Here is a 23192-nt window from a genome sequence, read left to right on the forward strand (position 1 = left end):
TTGGGACCTTACTAGCAAGTTTGGCTAAAAATAATAGAGAACTAAAAAGAAAGATAGGAGAGAATAGGAGAGAAACTTTACGATTTTTTTGCTCGAAAGTTGTATCTTTAGGCTTCCCCTTTGACATCTTATTTATAGGTGAGAGTAGAGTCAATGTTATATAAAAAATTACATTAAAGGTAAATATATAAATGACATAATATGTCCTAATAAAATCTCTCCACAAAAATGATATATGCTAATTATATCTCTTTAATTACATGAGATATGCATTAAGGCTTTCCAAATCTATAAATAACACCATTACTTGTTCTTCTCATGGCACTTTGGATGAGGGTTTCGTGCAGATGCATTTGTATTTGTTTGTGCACCAATTTCTTGACATATATGTAGGAAGTCCGGCCATTTTCCCCATCTATTTAAGTCCATAATAATACTTTTGGTAAGTAAAGGAAGGTTCCTGATTAAAATATAAAACTAAGAATTGGGACATAATATGGGCACACATGATAAGAAGTCAACATTTTATATAGTCTTCAGAGGTATTTTTATACCATTATTTTTTTTTTAATATTCTAGATGCAGCAATCATTTTTTTGGTAATAGGTAGTTATAGTTTTCGTTTTGGCAAAACACACATATAACCTTCACTTTCAAACTCTATTTTGAGAAGCTATTCTTTGCATTTTCTTGCACATATATTGTGTTAAATTGTAGAGTTGAATTTTTGCTCTACTAAGAAAACATGCTAAACAGATTTTGACATTGGTTGAGTTAGGCAGTTTTGGGGTTTATTTTATTGAGTTTATTTTTCGATTTCGATGTCCTTTTTTCGGCTGCTCTAATTTTGTTTATTTCTTATAAAGAAGGAGAGTTTCATCTTTATGTTTTGATTGTAGAAATAATGGCTGTAAAAAATTTCACAATAAAATCAGAGTGAAATTTGCCTCAACAACTACAAAATGTGGTCATCAATTAGATGAATTTGTATAAAATTCTTCGTTTGTTTTGGGCATTGATTTTTTATATTAATTTTGCTCTTAATGATTCCCAATATTGAGCATCTGCTTCTTTCCGGTTGACATTAAGTGGTTCCTTTAACAAATGGAAATAAATATGATGTCTTGATAGATTTGTGTGTACAATTGCTGAATATTGCCCATAATTTAATGGTGTTCTCTTCTACATATCTGAGGTGCTAGTTAACATAAAAATATGATTTTGTTATTTCTTCGCTCACTGCTTTGTCTTCTGAATCGCTTTAAGTAAAATCCTCTTTCCAAATGCTATTTGTTTCGACTTGTTTTTTGTTTCATGATCATTTGCTAGACCTGTATTGAAGTTTGTTTTATATGCAGGACTTGTCGGATCAATGCAGCTCTTAAGTTTGCTATTCTTATTGCTCTTCCAATATTATCTGCCCTGTGGTTGGCTCTTAGCATCTTTGGGAGCGTTCTTGTAGGGATTGGCTATGGTTTTTTCACTCCATGGGTGTCAACTTTTGAAGCTTTCCGACATAAAACTGAAATGAAGAAGTTCCTCCATAGCATTGTGGTAAGTGAAGAAACAGTTTGCCTTGTTTTCTTGTTTAATTCACTTCCAGGGATCTACAGTTTTGAGACCTTGAAAATCAAATAGGACGGGACATTGGGAACGATCAAAGGCAGTTGTACGGTGGTTAGAGATTTTGCAGACTTCTGCTATCATTCCTATCCACTTTACTTGAAAGAGTTTCGGGAAAGCACCAGTGAACAACATACTTACTCTATAAGGTAAAAGTTTATTATTGTACTAATGAAGTTCTCATTCTTTAAGTAGCACTGATAAGTTTCTGCAACCATTTTTCAAATCATCTTCTGTTCAAGCTTTCATAACATGAGGTCACACACCAACAACACACTTGATCACGACAATCCAGTGCAGGGATTCACCTCTTATGAACTTAACCATCGTAGGAGTTGGTAATAGCCACAGAGTAGTAGCCCACACAAATCACTTAATTCCATTCAAATTAATAGCTTTGATACCATTTGTCTTAAAAGTTGCTATGGAACCATAATCGCCATGAAAGGAAGATTTAAAATCCCATAAAAGTGACATACGAATCTTAAATGGTTATACAAGCTGAAGAAAGAGGTGATTTCTCTAGTAACAGAGATTTCAGGAGTAAAAATATATGAGATCTGACACTAAACCAAACTTCATGCTCTATACTGTTAATACCAACGGAATGATTCCTTCCTAGGCGCACAATATTTTCTCACCTTTTGCATCTCTGCTATCCCATGAAAAATCCTTCTCTTATTTGTACATCTCTCATAACCATTGTATAGTTTTTTCCTTCTTGTCGAAATTAGTCTTGGTTTATATGGATAATGTGCTTAAAAAGTCCACATTTAGCTTGTCCACCTTCTTTATGACTTGAAAATCACATCATTGACTTAGGGCATCTCCAACCGAAAATCTCATTTTTTGCTGCAAAATACAGTGAAGCTAAAAAATGGCGTGGTTCATCTCCAATGGAACTCCATTTTGCATCATTTGTAGAAGGTAACCTTCTTTCTCCTCTTTCGCGAGTTTCTTCAGCAAATCCGTAGAGATAGAAAAATAACGCAAATGAACGTCAATATTGGCGTCTCACTGTTCACCCGCAACCAAACCAAATACCGGAAGTTTTGTTGTTCGGCTGATTCATGTTTTTGGAGTTTGGTTGGAGATGCCCTTAAGGAGAAACTCCTAATTCTATGTGAGAATATGCAGCACAGTCAAAGCACAAGTACCGTTTGCTTTGTAGGACTATACCTCCAAGATCATGCTTCACTTTCAATCCAAATTAAATTTTTGAGTTGGCACCCAAGTCAACTTATTTAACAAGACAAATCAACTGTCCAAGTATGGAAAAAAAAATTTTGGAACAAGAATTATGTATCACCATTCATTAAAATTGTGCAAAATAATATCACTGGTGGATTTCTAACTATTCTGTTTTCCAAGCCATCTGCAGGTTGGTAGATATTCCAGCTTGTATTGTTGTGGGTCTCTTAGGATTGATTGTGGATGTCCCACTTTATACCATCATAGCATTGATAAAAAGTCCCTACATGCTTTTTAAGGGCTGGCAAAGGTTGCTTCATGATGTTATAACTCGAGAAGGTCTATTCCTTGAAACCGCCTGCGTACCTGTTGCTGGTTTAGCCTTTCTTCTCTGGCCGCTTGTTGTCATTGGGAGTGTTCTTTTGGCTATTTTATCGAGCATTTTTGTTGGCTTGTATGGTTCAATTATTGTATATAAGGCAAGTACCTCCTACACTCCTGTGTTTAAATTCTTTGTAGTTTAATTGGAGAACATTTTGGAGTTGTTGGAATCGGAGCTCTTCAATAGCAAGTCTTTGATGCAGGAAAGATCTTTCAGGAGGGGAGTTGCTTATGTAGTTGCCATTGTTGCAGAGTTTGATGAATACACGAATGATTGGTTGTATCTAAGAGAAGGTTCTCTTCTTCCAAAGTAATTCGTCTTTCATTATCTTCTTGGTGTAGTTACAGCCTAATTGATACGAACATGAAACTTATATGGGTAGAAAATTGTTTTTTTTTCTTTTGATGGAATTGTTTTCACTGCTTGAACAGGCCTAAATACAGCAAAAGGAGTAGATCTCACTCATCAGAATCTTCTGTTGGAGCTAGTACCAGAAAAGGAATAAAGAATGGTTCTGTCCGTCAAGATGCACCCGCATTGTTTGTACCTAGCTTGGCTCCTTCCAGATCTGTTAGAGAGACAATCCAAGAAGTGAAGATGGTGCAGGTGGTTTTCTCTTCTAATATTGATGTTGTTAGAAAACTAACCCATAATGAATTTAATATTAGTTGTGAAGAGCTATGCACATTTAGATTTGACAAAATGGACGAGTTTTAAATTTCAAGTTTCTTTTTTTGAGGCAATTATCAATAATGAATTTCTTGAAATTTGTTGCAATTTAACTCTCTTCTTGAAGTTCTTTTTTTGGATTGGTATATTAAGAAACCAGGAACCAAAACAAAATCAAACTCAATTGGATCATTCATCAGGAGTTAGTAATTTGTAAATAGTTAAAAAAAAAGAAGTAATTTATAAATAGTAGCATTATTAGATTGCTTGATTTGTTCATTAACTATAATAGATATTATTGATTTATGTTGACCTTGATATCACTACGAAATTGAACCAACCAATCACGATGAACACGATGTCATGCGAAATTGCTTATTTCATGAAATGGACCGTGCTATTGCATTCAGAACATCAAAATCACTATAAAAGAACCTATGAACAAATGATATCGAAAATGATGGACTAAAAAGTGACATTGTGTGAGATTGCTCAAATGTCATACATCCGAAACTTCGAAATTATTAGGAAAGAGCACCCACATTGCTCGGGTTGTAGCATAAGGGAAATGACGAGAATTCACCTATGTGCATACTAGTACAAGGAGGAAATTTTCCTGAAAGGCCTACTAGCATTACCCTTGAAAGAATCAAAATTCAACCAAGCACACAAGATTGAATATAAATGAAGATTTTATCAAGTAAGAAAAAGATCTTATTTCAAACCCTAGATTTTAATATTAATAAGCATCAAACCTTATTTGCGACCAATTTAGTTCGTCTTAAGATATAGATAAAGCACACATATAACAGAATTTCGAAACCGGTCTAAGCTTTGGCCACCACCAACTGCAAAACCATGAAGCATGCTCTGTAAATGAATGTTAGAACCTATCACGCACAATAGCAGCAACCCTATTATGAAATCAGGTGAAATATCAGTGGTTTGTCTACTAGAATAGATGGAGCGATTTATAGCTATATGAACTCCTATAAGAATCATGTGGCTACCTACAGTAACCACAGGCAATTCACAACTAAGGGAGGTGAAAGAAGCTAGAAACCATCTGGATGATACAGGCCCACAGTGAGATCAGTAAAACTCACTGCAGGAGCTCAATTCCAGCCGCATCCTAACTCTAATATTGAAACGAAGTAGCTTCACCACAGCATTCCAAGATCTAAATTACGGTGCATGTAGACATGGAAATGGAAATCTGGTTCACACGGAAAAATTCAATGGACACCTCTGAGAAAGGTGACATTAACTTCTGCTTTCAAATGGCATGAACTACTTGAATCAGGTAAAAATTTACTTACCAAGGTGCTGCATTAAATTGTGAAAATTTCCTATAGTTTGCATGTATGAAGAATAAAAAGGAAAACAGGCACTCCAATTTGAGTGCTTCAGAGATTTGTAAAAAGCCAACAAATCTGTTACTTTCTTCTCAGCAATTATCGTCTTAAAACATAGTTCCCCTTTTCATGTTAATAAACTCAATCTTTCTAAACCCTTGGCTGGGAGGAAACCATTTAATACTTACTAACCATAACTTTTAAGGGATATTATTCAATGAGAACAATGGCATTTGTATGTGTATGCTATGCTACTCTTTTTTTTGTGGTTATTTTGCATTGAAATTCACATTTATGTTCATTTATTGTATTGCCTCATTTCCGGTATTTAACTTTAAGAAACACCCCTTTTTAAAAAATATATATATTATATATATATATATATAGATATAGATATATTTTATCCCTTGTTGCATGTTTTATGGATGGCTGAAAGTGTTGAATCTTACTCTTTATGTTGTGAACTAAAACGTTCCTTCTGAATATCATCTTTTTGAGCAAAAAAAAAGTGCTCAATATCATCCTGTTGTTCCTGTTTATAATTGAGAAGTTTCCAAATTTTAATTAACAGATATGGGAGGAGTGGATGGAGTCCATAGAACTGCGAGGCAAAGAACTTCTTGATGCAAATATAGTCACTGAAGATGAGCTAACTGAATGGCTGAGGACAAAGGAAGCCAAACAAGATATTGTTGGCTTAGGTTTGCCTTCTTATGCATTCTTGCACTTTATGCTCTATTCCATTGAGGCTGGTTCCAATGGACTACTTCTGAGTAATGGCATTGAAGTCAACCACCTGAACAGACCTCATGATCGGCTGTTAGATTGGTTTTTCCACCCTGTGATGGTACTTAAAGAGCAAATCAAGGTCATAAAATTGGAGGTGGAGGAGGTGAGGTTCTTGGAGAAGTTGGTTCTTTTTAATGGTGATAATATGAGCATGCAGTCCTGGGAGAATGGGTCTGTTGTTCCCCAAGATGCTCTAAAGAATGCTCAAATGCAGGCTATTAGCCGGAGGTATGAAGTTTCTTACTCATTTGTGAGATAAGATGTGAAAATTCATTAATCTTCTTAAGTTCACAAGCCTCCCATTCATATACAATTCTCTTTCACATGTGCACATGCATAATCACATGATACATCTCTCAAAATTCTGTTATATTCAACACGAATAATGATGCAATTTTCAAACTTCAAAATGGTCAAATAACAGAAAACTTCCACAATTTTTTCAGTCATTCAGGCTCTATTTTTCATGCTTATAATCAAAATCACTGGCTTATTGAGACAATTTCAACCAATGGTGGAATCAAGGGGGTTAGAGATGGCTCTAGACCCTAAGATTTAGGTAAATCATATATAATGTATAATTTGAAATTTTTATCCTGAAATTCTCTAATTATGTATATTATAAAAGTTTGCGCCCTCCCCAACCTATTTGTAAATTTTGGGTTTGCTCTTTTGGCTCCTCTCACATGCAATTCTAATTATTGCCCAGAGTTCCCAATGACACTGAGAAACTGGATCTGAATTCAAATGACATCAAGCAAAGCCCGCAAAAGGAAGATTAAAACATCCAAATTTTATTTAAAAGGTCAAATGGAATTCGATTTTTATGTGATTATAGTCTAAATATTCGTCTCATTGAGATGATTCCAACATGCAATTCCAAGTCTAGATGAGTCCGCACAAGTCTTTGATAGCCAAATTATACTCCTTAGATCCATCTCTCCATCTATCTTATCTACTCTCCTCTCCATCACCTAAAACAAAACCTCCATGCCATCATTGTTGGCCATCGCCACCATTGCCTTATTTGCAGTAAGGGAGATCATTCGAAAACCATCCCAGCCCTGTCCATGCCATGAGCGATTATGTAGAAGTGTATGATCTCAACAATTTGTCTTGGAGTGTGCATAGTTCATCTAAGAATATTGTTTAACCTATTGGTTGCTTGTTCAACGGGAGAGAGTTGATACCAAGATTATGCTCTATCATCACCGACCATAATTTCAACCCATGATACTTCTCAAAATTATTCTAGGTGATCCAACCTTTGTATTTTTAATTTGGCAATTTCAGTGGACTCATTACATATAGATCTTTGAAATGATATATTCCTTTGCAATCAGAGTCTTCCACCTTCCTTTATCATTTACAGATGATTTGCAGTGTCTGTCGAGAACTTTGTATGTTCGCTTGCTATCAAATTACGCATTCCCTAACTGGTTTCTAAAGAATTTATTCTTAAGTTAGCTCAGAGAAACTCCTGATAACAAAGACATTTCTGGCAGACAAAGGATGTTTTAGGCAGTGTTTGGGACGGCTTTCTTGCTACTTCTTAAAACAGCTATCTAGTACAAATAATATAATTTTTATAATGAAAAGCTGCTTTAAAAAGCAGCAAAAAAACCGTAGCAAACAAAGTCTTAGTTTTGAGTAAATGTGAAAGATATCAAATAAGATCTCAATAATTTATAAGTTTTTTATGAACACAAAACCTTTGATTTTAGTTTTAATTTTTTTTTCTCAATTCCTGAGGCTTTCATTATCTTCTTAATCTTCTAAGCTATATGCTTCTTCTTCCTTTCTACTGAGCATATCAATGGAGATGATACTAACATATCTTTCTTCAATGAAATTATCCAATTTGGGTAGGTTGGTAGGCATGAGCAGAACTATTACAAAATTTCCAACTTACAGAAGAAAATACAGACATGTGGTGAAGAGTCTTATTACATACTGTCAAGAAAAGGAAGTCTCAGCCTCCACAAAAATTCAATTCAACAGGTCAGCATCCTCAGTTGAGATTGCTCCAATTGATGTTTAGCTTTTTATAGTGTTTGTTACCAATATATTTCTTTATAGCTTGTGCTAGTTTTGCAAATTTGTTTGGTTTTATTAAACACAGAACTGAATGTAATTAGCATTGCAATGTGAAATAGAGGGATCCAACATATTGTATGATCAAATGACTTCAGATTTGTATGTAAATGTGATGTGAAGAAAATTAATGATCAGTTTTGATGTAGCTACTTCATGTTCATTTATTTGCCTGAGCAAATTTGAAAGATGAAGGTTGTAAGTAGTTGATAACTTGGCTTATTTATGTTTTGAATGTACATATTTGTAGTTTAATGAGGTGTTAGACAAAAAAATTATGAAATATTCATTTATTGCTTGTGGTTATAGTTAAGTATCAATGTTTGATTATGATTTTGTTAAAGTATTTTTGTATATTAACATTCTAATTAAGACATAAGAGACTATTTGCTGTATATCTTGCCAAATAGCTTCAGGAAATAGAATCTACTTAGGCAACTAATAATTTTTTTTATGAATGTAGCTGATGAAATAATCTAATAACAAAAGGTTGGAGTAGCTCCATTGGCAGATAAGATTAGAGAGTCGCCTTAGATGGTTTGAACGCATAAAATGCCGGCTTTCTGATGACCCGGTTAGGAGAATAGTTGTATTATATTTGGCCTATGTTAAGAAAGATAGATGTAGGCTTGAAAAGTCCTTTCATTGTTATATTTAAATTAAAATTTGACTCTTAATAAGACACAATAAAGAAAAAATAGTTCTTGTAACTGATCCCATATAATGGGATAAATGATTGATTTTGTTGTTTTGTTGTTGTATCAAAAGAGATAACAGTAAGTTAAAGAAAGAAATTAAAAGTATAGTTAAATTCCATAAATGTAATCTTCAACATAATTTTTCGATAATAATACTTTTAAAAATTACTCGAAAGATCATCGTCATCCTAAAAAACAATCAAATTCCTAACAAGAAGTCACTAACAAAGTATATTTAGGCTTCATTTGGGACGGTTTTCTTACTACTTAAAGTAGCTTTCTAGTAGAAAATTTTTATTTTTTGTACTAAAAAGTTGTTTTAAGAAGCAGAAAGAAAACTGTCTCAAACAAAGTCTTAATCTTATCATATCTTTCTCTTGTTATTAATATAAAGAACAAATTCTAATAAAGAAGCACAATCACTATTAGCATTTATATAGGAAGCTTTATCAAAGAAGAAGATAAACTCAGAGATAGAAATGTACCTACTGCTTTTCTCCTTAATATTAAGCGGGCGCTGAAGAACTTGTGGGAACTTTGGACATGAATAAGTCTAAGTATATCTAACAAATTAGTTTGAACCCCCAGCCTCTTGAGAAATTTTTATAGAAATAGAAGAAGTAATTCACATGATAGAGCAAACAATAATTATATATAATTATGATGAAAATTTAAACAAAATTTCATGACCTAGGCTGGCAATTTTGAACCGTTTCGATCTTTCTTACTTCTTTCTCCAACAACAAGCAAGAAATTATTCTGTGCGGACGTCGAACGCTGTTCGGAGACCAACCAAAATACGCCACATCACCCTTGCACGATACCGCTAACGTGATGCATTCTAGTTGGTCTCCGGATGATGAACTGCATTCGACGTCCGCACATAATAATTGCTCTTCTCAAGCAGTTTTTTAGTAAAAAAAAATTAGTTTGCAAAATTTTTGTAATAAAAAATTACTTTAAAAAGCCGTAAAAAAAAACTATTTCAAATGAAATCTTGTTTCTTTTTTTGAATTCCATAATTGATTCTTTAAGCTCCATGTTTTTTTCTCCAACAGTTCATATTTGCAATGTTTAAGGCTTCGTTTGGGATGACTTTCTTACTTCTTCTTAAAGTAGCTTTTTAGTACATAAATTTTAATTTTTGTACTAAAATATTACTTTAAGAAGCAATAAAAAAGCTGTCCCAAACGAAGCCTAAATCAAGCTTTAGGAATACTCTATGAAAATGAAAGACTGTAATGTATACCTATAAAAAAGGCCCACTTGATATGTCCAATACTTCAATGTAATTGTCAATACACAAATCACATTGGAATGGTTGTTCTCAAATTCCTTATGATTGATTGACATTTTCAAATTAAATTTGGCACATTCAATTCCCGATTAGAATTTAACACAACTTTTCCAAAGCAAAAAAAAAATTGAGTGGTAGTCTGTGTTGATGTCGGATCAGAAACTTTAGGATTTAATTATGATAATATCATCTGAATTTAATTTCAATATATTTTGATGATGATAAGAATAATTTTATTAGAGTTCAGAAAGATCCAAATCAATCACTAAACAAAAACATAGGTCAAATCTAATTAAAAAAATATCATTTCAAATATTTTCCAACCTAAGTTTTTTTTGGTCTACCTCTACCTTTCTTAAGGTAGGTCAAATCTAATACATATACTCTCCTAATCGAATCATCAACGGACGTTTTATGTGACCAAATCATCTAAGGTGATTCTCTCTAATCTTATCTCTGCAAACCTTATTTTAATTTTATGCTTCTTTTTTATGGCTAACATTTTGCGCCATAAAGCATTGTAGATCTCATCAATAGGTTATAAAACTTTTCCTTAAACTTGAGGGGTACTTTTTTGTCACACAACAGGCTCAATGCTCATCACTCTGAATAATATACCTGATATATCTAAAACGTATACTTTTATTAATGACTTGATCACCCAAAGTCATAATCAAAATGAGTGTCTACTATTAACGAGCCCGATAAAATTATAATCATTCAATTCAAAGTTCATTAAAGTAAAAAAATATATAATATTATGGAGTGTTTGAATTTCTAATAGAGATGAGTAGAATGTAAATTTTTGAAATCTATAAACTTCTCATATTTTCTAAGTATTTTTATGCATTTAGAAGAAGATTTTATTGAACTAACTCAATTAAGTAATCCTCTTATAAACTTATGGGTAACTCAGGTCTCATTTGGGACATCTTTTTTATGACTTTTCTTTTTAGATTATAATCACAATTTCTATTTGGCCATTATTTTTTCATTATTTTCAAAAAAAAAAATGGTTGTAGTAAAATACTACTTTTTAACAATAACTTTACAAAGCAGTAAAACGTTATCTCAATCGAAGTCCTTAATCTAGATAAAAAAATTTGACATGGTCCTTATTATCTTTCTAAATTAGGCTTCGTTTGGGATGGCTTTCTTACTGCTTCTTAAAGAGACTTTTTTGTATAAAAATTTTAACTTTTTAACTAGAAAGCCGCTTTAAGAAGCAGGAAGAAAGCCGTCCCACACGAAGTCTTAGTTTAAACTTTGAAGCATGAAAAAATTTCATGCAATTTAACTGATCACAAATGTATTGACAAAAATCGTTTGAACACCAGAGTACCTGATACATGAATAAATAAAATATTAATAATATTTAATATAAAAATAATATTATGATATTGGCTTTGCAATATAAATTTCAAATATTATAAAAAATATCGAGCAATTTATACAATAAAATAATATAATTCAACAAATATTTAATACTCATTTAAAAATAATTCGAACATCTTAAAATTCATCATTTTAAAATAAATTTTTTTTATTTTTCAATATGATAATACAATTATTCAGTAGATCCAACGCGATTTTCATAATAATTTTTATTTTTTATTTATAAAAATAGCTATCATAATTAATATCTTACATGATAACAAAAATTTATAATCCCATAAGAATTTCTGAAAATTAAGGAAAAAATAAAAATTATTCTGAGCCGTTTTTTTTAATGCCTCCTTATATTCATTTTCAATAGAGCCCCTTACATCAATGGCCACGGAAAACACAAAGAAAGCAGCGAAGTCGGAAACAGCTCCAACGTCACCGTCGGCGGCGGCGGAATCACCGCCATGGTCACCTCCTCCTCCACGTCCTCCTCCTCCTTCTCCTTCCTTGTCCTCCTCCCCATCCCACGAGTTCTCTTTCACAATCTCTTTTCACGCTCCCAAAACCTTCTCCGCCACCACCAGCGCCGCAGCTGCCGCTGTTAAGCTCAGCAAGTCTTCCTCTTCTCTTCTTGACTTCGACCTCTCCCCCGCCGACGACATCTTCTTCAACGGCCACCTCCTCCCCCTCCACTTCGTCTCTCACCGCCCCTCCGACATCTCCATACACAACGCCGATTTCCATCCCCCCGGCCAAATCGGAGCAGAGTATGTGTAAGCATTAGTGTCAATTTGAGCTTCAATTGCTCTTTTTTTTATAATATGATTGAATTTTAAATTTTATTATAATTTTGATATTGCAGTAAATTTTTTTGAAGAAATATGGCTGTTGATTTTATGATTAGAAGAGATATATAAATATTAAATAGATAGCCATAAGCTCAAAATAAAAATTAATGAGAAATATTTATAAATAATTTGAGCTAGAAAATAATTATTTGAACATTATCTGAAGTAAAAATAAAAAAAACATCTTTAAATTTTTTTAAAATTACCTTCCAATTTACATAAACCTGCCTTATATTTTATATTAAATAAAAATATATTTTATAAATAATTGTGTTGTATTTCACATCAAATATTAAATTAAGAAAAAATTGGATAAATTTTTTTTTACTAAACTTTATTATGATGGTTTAAAAATTAATTTTATCATATATTCATAAGATGTATTATATATTTTATATTATCTATCTTCATTATATTTAAATTTTAATTAAGAAACTGAAGTTACTTTTTTTAATATATATGCCTATTCTGATGAATTTTTTTTATAATGTCTTGATATAAATTTTTTTTAATAAATAGCTTATAATTTATATTTTTATAAAAAGTGTGGCCAAATGAATAATTTAATTATATTATTTGTCTCGCAACTAATATCTTTATATAATTTAATAGAAAAAGTGTAATTAAAAAACAATTTACTGATATTTAAAACAATTAAAAAATAAAATAATTTTCAACTTTATTATTAAAAAACAAGTGTAGCTATAACTCAAAATTCTTACAGAGAGACCAGCAACACCGCCGCCGCCGCCGCTGTTTCTACCTCAGACTACAATGGCCGTAGCCTTTCCAAATCCTTCCCCTTAATTTGGCTCCGAAAATGGCTGAGAGGAAAAGACGGCGGAGAAGACAGAGTTGAGGAAAAGCAGAGGAAGAAGACGATAAAGAAGAAGGTTTTCGGCTTCGGCTCCCTGTGGAAGAAATACACAAGCTTGGTTGAGTCGTTTCACTTCCTGAACTATTGGAAAGAAAAGAGGGAAATAAGGCGGAGTTCTCAGTTCTCCTTCTCCGGGGACGGTCGGCTGCGGGGCTGGCACGGTCAGGGAGGGTTGTCGGCGCCACCGTCCATTCGGACATCGCCGGCAAACAGCGGCCTCCTTGGGACGCCTCCGACGACTAACTTCTCATCGGAGGAGCTACAGAATGCTATTCAGGCTGCCATTGTACACTGCAAGAACTCCATTGCAGTTGAAGACGACTAATTAAGTGTTGAAGCAGAGTGTTGTTATTGCTAATGATTTGTTTAATCTTCTATAGATTGCTTGATTAATATAATATGCTTAGGTGATAAATTTTTCGATTGAAGAAATAAATTCGCACAGATATTGAGGTTATGTGTTGCTTGAATAAGGATTGTGTTGATTCTCCCTCATTTGACAATAAATGGAATAGCATGTTGAAAGTTGCATTTATAGATAAAAAGTTTAATTGCCTTAACCGCTAATAACAACTAAAAGACATGATTAATTATTCTGTGTGGACGTTAAACGCCGTTCGAAAATCAATAAGAATGCGTCACGTCCCCCCTTCACTCGGTATCGTTACTCTGTACTGCTCGGTACCGCTGGCTTGGCGCATTCTGATTGGTCTCCAGATGTAGTTCTGTATCTCGTCTCCACACATAATAATTTCTCCAAAGATAGTAAACAAGTAGAGATCACATATGATTCTTTTATATGGAAAGTTTGAGAAGCAAAACTTTAGTAGAATTTAGGGTTTGTTCTTAGGAGAGATTATTATGTATGGACGTCGAATAACTTCGGACGTGAATGAGTGCAATGCACTGTACATTGAGACATTTATTTTGATAGTTAAATCTTGATGTTTAGAGCTTGTTTGATCTCTCAATCTATCTTTAAAGTTTGAAATATTTGTTAGTTTAACAAATATAAATTGCTCTAAGATTCATTCATTTAGCCAAAAATTATACAAAATTTTTAACTTCCCAACAAAGATTATTCATCCAAAATTTCATTAAAAAAGGGCTAATACCAAATTTCATTAAAATATAAATTGATTTGATTGTGCATCTAAACATGTAAATGTGACACCCTATTGGATGATCTAAGTAATGAGACCTCCTTGGGACGCCTCCGACGACTAACTTCTCATCGGAGGAGCTACAGAATGCTATTCAGGCTGCCATTGTACACTGCAAGAACTCCATTGCAGTTGAAGACGACTAATTAAGTGTTGAAGCAGAGTGTTGTTATTGCTAATGATTTGTTTAATCTTCTATAGATTGCTTGATTAATATAATGTGCTTAGGTGATAAATTTTTCGATTGAAGAAATAAATTCGCACAGATATTGAGGTTATGTGTTGCTTGAATAAGGATTGTGTTGATTCTCCCTCATTTGACAATAAATGGTATAGCATGTTGAAAGTTGCATTTATAGATAAAAAGTTTAATTTCCTTAACCGCTAATAACAACTAAAAGACAGGATTAATTATTCTGTGCGGATGTTAAACGCCGTTTCAAAATCAACAAGGATGCGCCACGTCATTTCTTTACTCGGTATCGCGACTCCATACTGCTCGGTACAGCGGCTTTCGTGGCGTATTCTGGTTGGTCTTCAGATGACGTTCTACATCTCGTCTCCATAGGATGGCAGACTAGAGAGAAAGCAAGTAGAGAGCACATATGATTTTTTTATGTGGAAAGTTTGAGAAGCAAAACATTATATTAGAATTAGGGTTTGTTCCTATGAGAGGTTATTACGTACGGACGTCGAATGCCTTTGGACGTGAATGAGTGCAATGCACTGTACATTGGGACATTTATTTTGATAGTTAAATCTTCATGTTTAGAGCTTGTTTGGATCAACTTCATTAGTTTTTATATTGTATTTAAAGATAAAATAATGAATTGTGTGAACAAATATGTTTTTACACATCTCTCTCTCTCTAAACTTTTATTCCAAGCCATCTAATTATATAATCAAAAGCCATAAATTGATCAATATTAGTACATGGAAGAACAATTGCCGAATCGAAATATTATGTCTTTGGAATTTAACTGAATTGATTGAATGACTGGTCCATGGTTGAAATGGCCGAACCTATCAATTTGATCTGATTTTTAAAATCATGATATAAAGTATATTTGAGGAAATTTTAATTAATGCATGAACATTTCTCTGAACGAATATTCCTTACTTCTATACATAATTAATGCACTTCATTTTTTCCGTTTTTGTTTTCTTTGTCCTCCATGCGTGCAATACAAGAATATTGATACTTTATTCATCTTTAAAAAATAGCTAGTTAGCAAGTAACTTCACAACTTCACCATTATTAAAATATACGTTCCAACATGATTCAAATTTTCTTCAAACCATATTCGAGCATAGATTGAACCATGTTCAAGATTCAAGCAATGAACGAACATTGTTCGAGCACTTTTTTTTGATATTGTGAAAACACTCTTTGATGTTCTAACTAAGTCTTTGTTACAACCCCATCAAAATGACCTAACTAATAGTTCACGATAGAAATATTAAAATATTAAAAAAATGTTATTTATATATGTTGAAATCGTTGATGTATATTTTTTCTTCGATTGAGTGCTACCGATGCTGACATCCTATCTTGTTGAGCGAAGAAATCTTGAGCGTAAGGATGATAATAACAATGGAGAAAGCTGATTTGTGGAAGGGTAGAATATCATTTTTTATGTAGTAAAAGTATAAGCTTTGAGTGATATTTTGATATGAAGCCAACTTAAAGATAATTTATTTCATGAAAATCAAAGGATAAATTTGGCTAATTTTAAGTATTATGAGGCATATAAAGTCAAATTTATCTATTAGATGCTTAGATATTTAAGTTAAGTGCTTGAGCTTATATTTCAGATAAGAACTAACTCTAATCTATACTAGCCACAAGTAATAAAGCAACCCTATCTTGTAATTTGAAGTGGGCCCACATCATATTCATACTTCAAATGATCTTTTGTTTGAGAAAATGATCGTAAATTGACAGTCGGATGAGATATTATGCGAAAAAGATAACTCCCCGGTTAATGTGAAAAAAATTTCATCGGAAATTTTTTTGTTGATTTTGACTTCATTTGAGATATAGCTTTCTTACTGTTTTATAGAACTGCATTCTAGCATAAATAATTTTTGAACTTTGAAAACTTCTAATTAGAAAATTATTTTAGAAAGTAGAAAAAAAACTTTTCAAATGAAGTCTATAAATTATAAATTCAAATCACATACTTTTTAAACTATTGCTCTAAAAAAAATAAATACAACCCAACTAAGTGGCCCACCAATTATTTCATGGGCCCACTAGCATACGATCCATTAGAGGGGGAAAGTTTGGGTGCGCAAAAAATCATTTTAAATGAGCTATCAGTATTCAAATTGTATACAAAATTAGGTAAAGACTTAAATTTATTAAATGTATTTTCTAATTATCAGATTTATTTTAAGAGAAATAAAATGTTTAAGTAAAAAAAAATTATGCTATACTCATTGGACAAATTAATCTTGCAATAAGAAAAAAAGTCTAAAATGGTCTCAACTCTTCTGAGAGGACAATTTGATTCGTCGACTCTTTAAAATGAGATATTTTTAACATTCAATGTTTGAGTTAATTGTGTTAAATATAGAAATGTTTTAATCACTTTCTAATTAAATATTTATTAAATATAATTTTCATGTAATTATATTTTTTTCTTAAAAATTTAGTAAATGTTTCTTTAATAAAAGAAATTAATAATAATTATAATTTTAGTTTCAAAAATTTTAATCATCTTCCATTAACTTCAACATTAAATGTTAGAACAAAAAATATTTGATACAATTTATATTAATATAAAATTTTAAATTTTTGCTGAGATTAATGTAGTTTATAATATTAGATATGAGCAATAATCTCAGCATAAATCTGAAAAAACCTTAACTTTATTTTGACATAAATTATATAAAAATATTTTTAGATAATTTTTTATTTATTTATGTGAGTGGATGAAGCGGAAGATAATACACAGATACAGATTAATGCCGTGTCGGCATATTTTGCAATATTTCCTGCAGAACTTTTCAATGGTTAAAAAGAAGCCACGTGTCGAATTCTTATCCTATCCGAGCTCACCGCTAGCCGTTTATTACGATTGTACTACCACGTGTCGTGGTTGTACTGAACCAGCTCATTATTCATGATAACGAGTCATTTTCCGTGTTGGCTAGCCCGTCACTTCCTCTTAACGGGTCCCAACACGATTTATCACATTATTAGAAAAAAAAATCAATTAAAAGGTTAAAAAAAACTAGTTAAAAAATATTTTTTTGACTCATCAGAATATGTGAAATCATAAAACTGATTAATTGTTGTATTTTTCATAATTATATTTTTTTTCATAAAAATGAAAACATTTATTGTAGAATAATTATTTTTTTATATTTTTAATAATTAAAAAGATTGAAGCTCCATTATTCATTCTTGCAAGGGCAACTTGATTTTTTTTTTTAATTTGCATTTCACATGAAATAAAAATATATTTGATATATTGAATATAAATTATTTTTATTTCAATTGAATAATGAATATCATATAAATTTATTTATTTTACGTACGATTTAGATGAGAGTGGCGGCTGAGAGAATCATCAAAGTGAACTTGAAGCAGAGTAAGCCATTGCAGTATTAAAGTGAAGACATAATACAGAGATCTGTAGAGAGTATAGAAGCAAATGAGGTGCTTTGCGAGCTTTGTGCATGAATGATCATTTTCAAAATGAGTAGTTCCATGAGAGAAATTCAACAACTATATGATCACTGAGTTTTGAGATCATTAAAATACTTCAATATTAAAACGATGATATGTCGTTAATGAGAGAATCAACATGCATGGCCTACTTAATAGAAAGTTTTAAGAATTTTTGTTAGAATTATAGGAATGCAACTACAAAAATTATAAATAAAATTTCATTGTCTATATAAAAGAGACCTTAATTCGGGGTTGAAAAGAGCTTGGAGATCTAAAAATCTCTAGAGCTCTACCGACGTTAGATGTCAATGATTACTTTTAACATCTACTATCATTCAACTTTCGTCGATTAACAGCTAATATCATCTCACCATTATCGCCCAATGATCCATCCACAATCATCTGACTATTATCACTCAATTGCATATTGTTCAAACGATTCGTCTTTGCCATAAACTTCTGGCCCAGATTGCCCAGCTCCAACTTTGGGCCCAACTTTTGCTTTCCATCCAAACTGGGTAAAACAGTGAACATGGCCTTAATCCTTGTATGACTGAATTACAGCCCGGCCCAACTGTCCAATTTCTACTCGTAATTTCGATTAAGGCTTCTTAAATAGAATTTTTTTACAGCTTAATTTTTTTCCACAAATAGGAAAAAGAAATATTTTTCAAAAATTTTATTTTCCTTTTTCAATTTCTTGGTGCTTTACCCTTAGTACTCTTAATCCTATGGAATACGAAAGAGTTTTTTGTCTATTATGAGGGAAAAGCACGTCTCTTTAAGACTTTAAGGCTTGGTTTAGTACAGCTTTTTTTATTATTTTTAAATTAATTTTTTAGCACAAAATTTTTTTTCTGTAGAAATATTTTATAAAAAAAATTATTTTAGAAAGTAATAAAAAAGATGAAGCCTAAGAATAATTAGTCCTAGTGTTCTCTAGGTTTGCATGGTATTAAGGGTATAAGAGAGACAAGTCTGCTTTTAAGCCGGCTTGAACTGGACTGGTTTATGGGCTCGAATAATTATTAATACTTTTTAAAATAAGTTTATTTTATTTATTAAATTTAAATATTTTAAAAAATAATTATATATAATAAATGTTTAAAATATTTAATAAAAATTTAAATATTTAAAAACTATATAATAAATGGACTGGTTTATGGGCTCGCGAGTCGACTCGAGCTCATTTATAGTGGGACGTGCTCGAGTTCGAGCTCACTTTCCGACTAATGAGCTGAGATCAATAGTGTCAAAACTCGACTCATTTACACCCCCACATTATATGGCTTAATAGTTATTAGATAAAAATACATTTTATATATTATTGAATTACATATCTTAGAGGCCTCAAAATAATAAATAATTTGCTATGTTATTTATGCAATAAAGATTTAGAGAATTCCAGTCATTTATTTTTTGGATATCCATACAGCATGACTTCAATCAGATCCTCTTCATAGCCTCAAAATGGTGAAGAACTTAACTATTTTTACTCCCCTTTGATATCGAGCTCAATCATTCTAGCTTGATGTCTTTATCGAGTGGATTCTACTCGAGGGCTATTATGCTTTGATCACTTAGGCTTCGTTTGAAACAGCTTTCTTATTGCTTCTTGAAGCCGTTTTATAGTACAAAAATTAAATTTTTTGTACTAAGAAACTTCTTTAAGAAGCAGAAAGACAATCATCCCAAACGAAGCCTTAATCGTGAAAGGGGAATTCTTTTGGTCTAATTCAATAGTCTTTTTATTTATGAATTTTGATTTTAGTTGGTAATATCATGATATACTTCTTTCTTTAATTTTATTTACGGAGCCAATTATTTAAATATAACTTTTATTTTTTGTTCCTTTCATAGGTCATTAGTGTAATTCTTTTTATTATAATACATTTCTTTTTTATCTCGCAATTCCAACAAAAAAAAAGTTTATATCGTTTCTCAAGAGTCAAATAAAAAATAAAATAAAAAATATCACATTTATTAACTTTCACGAATAGAAATTAATAAAATTATTATTTCACTCCTATTTTACAAATAACATTACACGCGTTATTAAGAATATAATGACCGTTTTATATACTTTACTAGTTAAATTATTTTCTAAATTTTCAACGAGATATATAATTATCAAATATTTTAATATTTTCATAAAAATGATTAAATCAGCATCAAATTTAAAAATAAAGTAATTTTTTATTTTTTCGCATTTTTTTTTTTTGTGAATAAAAACCATTCAAAAATAAACATTTTTTATAAATGTTAATGATCAATATGCAGAAAAAATTATAATTGCTTGACGATGAACTAATGCCGTAAAAGTCGAGGAAAGGAAGTGAGTAAGTCACTTACGCTTTTTCTAGGAAGTCACTTACGCCACGTTTGTTGGCTGTGGAGCTTATGGTTAATAGGATGTCGCAGTTCCGTAAAGAGGGGAAGTACATATGTAGGAGTGGAAGTCTTTTTCAGGGAGAGAAAGAAAGAAAGTAATAATTTCTACGTTTTTATCTCCTAAGCTCCGATCAGTGGGCAGAACCGACCCCTACTCCTTCACAGTTTGCAGTTCGCACCCCAATGTTTTGTCGTTTTCCATTCACTCATTTCTGCACCACAGCCCATTCTCCCTTCCCCGATATTTTGTTCGATTTGCGACTTCGCGAGGCTTTGAGCAATGATGTGGTCGGGCCTCGCGTCCGGGTCGTTTTGCTGATGGCAACCGAAGGTGTGCATTTTCGGGATGGATTATTGGGACGCTTGCTACGCCTTTCTGGACGGTCCGTGCGGGACGTCCTGGATGCTGGGAGCCTGGAACTTCTGCTGAGCTCGCTTTTAGCTTCTATTTTTTTTTTTTTGTTTGTTTTTTAGTTTTTTAATTATGTTAGCGTTTATCTTTGCTGTTGTAACATTTGTTGATGATTTTAATATATTTCCTTTTGTTTAAAAAAAAAAAAAAACTTACCTTTCACATTTAAAATTAATATCTTACAACCAAAATATATTTATTTATAATATTACACTCAATTTAATTTCTCAAAGTGAGAGAATAATGGAAAATCAAAATTCATCAGGGCAATTTGACCGTGAAAAATAAAATATTTTGCACCTACTGTAGGATCGGATATATATGTAATTTTTATATAAATGTATAATAACTCCGAAGAAACAGTGACAGCTAAATACACAGAGGATGCATGCATTAATATACATAATAGAGAATCATATTATTGAGGTCATCTCTCTCTTCTTATTTCTGGATTCAGCTTAGAGCTCTGTAGAGACAAAAGTAGTACTGCTAAGCACCCAAAAGCGCCCAAACAGAAATCTGCAAGATCCAAGCAAATAAACACAGGGCCTCACAGATCTGTATTGATTCAAAACTCATCACACTTTTGTACAGAAAAGAAAATTAAATTCAAAAAAATACAGAAGAACAAAACAAGCCATGACAGCTGAACACCACCAAATTTTCTTCCACTCTTCCTAGCAAAAAAACAAAGAAAAAAAAACCTGAAAGTTTGGAAAATTAACATATAATTTGAGTGCTAGCGCTCTGAAGATACAGATCAGTGAGAGTTAAATCTGTTCATCCCAAACATCACACCAAAAGCCTTCTCATCCATCCATGGCCGCGAAATCCAAAGAGAAGGCGGAAAAAGGTGAAATGAAAAAGAAAGCTCTTCTTTGGTCAACAGACAATTTCTCCATTTCCTCTTCACAGGAAGAACAGTAAGAAGAAGAAGAAGAAGAAGCTCCATTTCTTCCATATACGTACTGCATGTATGGAACCAGCTTCAGTATTGTAGCTGATCTATCTGATCTTCATCCTCATCACTTGCTCTCGCTCCACCGTTTCCCTTCACTTCCTACACACACAAAACCACTCATTAATTCGATTTACTCTAAAAAATCTCAAAAAAAAAGTTTTTTTTCTGAAAATATTTTTTTGATATTAGTGGCATTGCTACAATCAGTCTCTTCTTTTATTGCTCAAAAGCTTTACAGAAAAAAGGCAATGAAGATTTATTGAATGTATGCCATATTTTTCAGAGAAGAAAAGAAGGGATGCATCTAAATCAATAAAGTATTTATTTTGTTTATTGACTTTCCAAATTTGTATGTTAAAAATGAAGCTGTTGATCTTAAAAACAAAATTAATTTTGATGTCATTGTCGTTTATTTCATGTAACATAGATTTATATATAATTAATCTATCTTACTCTCACCTGAGCAAACTTCCCCGTTGGTCCTGCCGTCGACTCTCCTCCGGCGGAAAAAGACCGTTGGTCACCCTTATCACTCTTGCGACCCGACGACCCACAATAGGCCCGCCTGAAACCCAAAAACTCCTTCCACCTCGGCGACCCTTTGGGCGGACGAGACCATTCGTCCCCTTCGCCGCGGAGCTCGTCGCGGAGAGTTGTGACCCTCCCAGTCGCCGCTCCCGGAGCCGGACACGTGTCGCGAAGAGGCAGCATCCGCCCTTTAAAGAAAAGCTCGTCGGCGGCGATCATCGGCCTGCCGCCGACCGCAAACTCAAAGTTCGTGTCGGGTGGTGCAGCGCTTCTCTGCTGCGGAGGTGGCGGCGGCTCGACGGCGAAGTCATTGGAGAAAGAGATGCGAGGGCTGATCGGCGGCGGTGCGCCGCAAAAGCCGGCGGCTTGGTGGTCGTTGAACATGTTGATGCATGCCATAGGAAAGGGAGAGATGGGGGGAGTATATGAGAGCGGGATGAGGGGAATGGTATTGCGTGCTTTTGGTGTGGCCTCCACTACCTTAGGGGTTATAGGTTAGAGTATTTATATATGGGAGGAGAAAGTGGGTTTGAAGGAGGGAACGGAATCAGGCATGGTATGTGATTATGGACATGCATGTCATGATGTATCATGTATGTGCTGAATGTTATGTAATGGGATATATATGAAGATTTTGATATGAAATAACAGGAGAAATTATTCTGTGTAGGGATCAATCAGAATGTGCCACAGCAGTAGTACCGAGTAGTGCTGAGCTAGGTATTGGGCAAAAGTTGATGTGGCACATTCTGATTAGTCTCTGGATGACATTCGGAGTCCGCACTGAATAATTTCTCTATAAATAGGTGACTCATATATGTTAATTAATTAAGTAAATCTATGTATGTT

At 32.8% G+C, this 23192-nt stretch overlaps 3 protein-coding genes across 3 annotated transcripts; 2 read left to right on the forward strand and 1 right to left on the reverse strand.

The window, feature by feature from the left end:
- Positions 1-1358: 1358 nt before the first annotated feature.
- Positions 1359-8270, forward strand: LOC110114849 (uncharacterized membrane protein At3g27390; the record flags this gene model as incomplete). The annotated part of the gene is given in 7 exon segments (XM_020847874.2): positions 1359-1554; positions 1639-1772; positions 3005-3293; positions 3399-3505; positions 3628-3802; positions 5792-6237; positions 7879-8270. Coding segments are annotated over 7 exon segments (1519 nt in total), but the record flags the coding sequence as incomplete, so codon positions are not given.
- Positions 8271-11832: 3562 nt separating this feature from the next.
- Positions 11833-13602, forward strand: LOC110114826 (BRI1 kinase inhibitor 1). The gene is made up of 2 exons (XM_028694438.1): positions 11833-12259; positions 13035-13602. The coding sequence occupies exons 1-2, from the start codon at positions 11869-11871 to the stop codon at positions 13532-13534; spliced, it is 891 nt and encodes a 296-aa protein (XP_028550271.1). The 5' UTR covers positions 11833-11868; the 3' UTR covers positions 13535-13602.
- Positions 13603-21338: 7736 nt separating this feature from the next.
- LOC110114820 lies at positions 21339-22820 on the reverse strand. Its single transcript, XM_020847833.2, has 2 exons — positions 22275-22820; positions 21339-21914 (listed from the first exon to the last, which is right to left on the reverse strand). The coding sequence occupies exons 1-2, from the start codon at positions 22740-22742 to the stop codon at positions 21843-21845; spliced, it is 540 nt and encodes a 179-aa protein (XP_020703492.1). The 5' UTR covers positions 22743-22820; the 3' UTR covers positions 21339-21842.
- Positions 22821-23192: the final 372 nt, after the last annotated feature.

This window comes from Dendrobium catenatum, unplaced genomic scaffold, assembly GCF_001605985.2.
Source record: "Dendrobium catenatum unplaced genomic scaffold, ASM160598v2 fragScaff_scaffold_484, whole genome shotgun sequence".
NCBI lineage: Eukaryota > Viridiplantae > Streptophyta > Magnoliopsida > Asparagales > Orchidaceae > Dendrobium > Dendrobium catenatum.

Coding starts and splice junctions, on each gene's coding strand:
- LOC110114826 (XM_028694438.1), top strand. CDS start 11,869: ATGGCCACGGAAAACACAAAGAAAGCAGCGAAGTCGGAAACAGCTCCA. Junction 12,260..13,034: donor AATCGGAGCAGAGTATGTGT/AAGCATTAGTGT, acceptor AAACAAGTGTAG/CTATAACTCAAAATTCTTAC.
- LOC110114820 (XM_020847833.2), bottom strand. CDS start 22,742: ATGGCATGCATCAACATGTTCAACGACCACCAAGCCGCCGGCTTTTGC. Junction 21,915..22,274: donor CAACGGGGAAGTTTGCTCAG/GTGAGAGTAAGA, acceptor TTGTGTGTGTAG/GAAGTGAAGGGAAACGGTGG.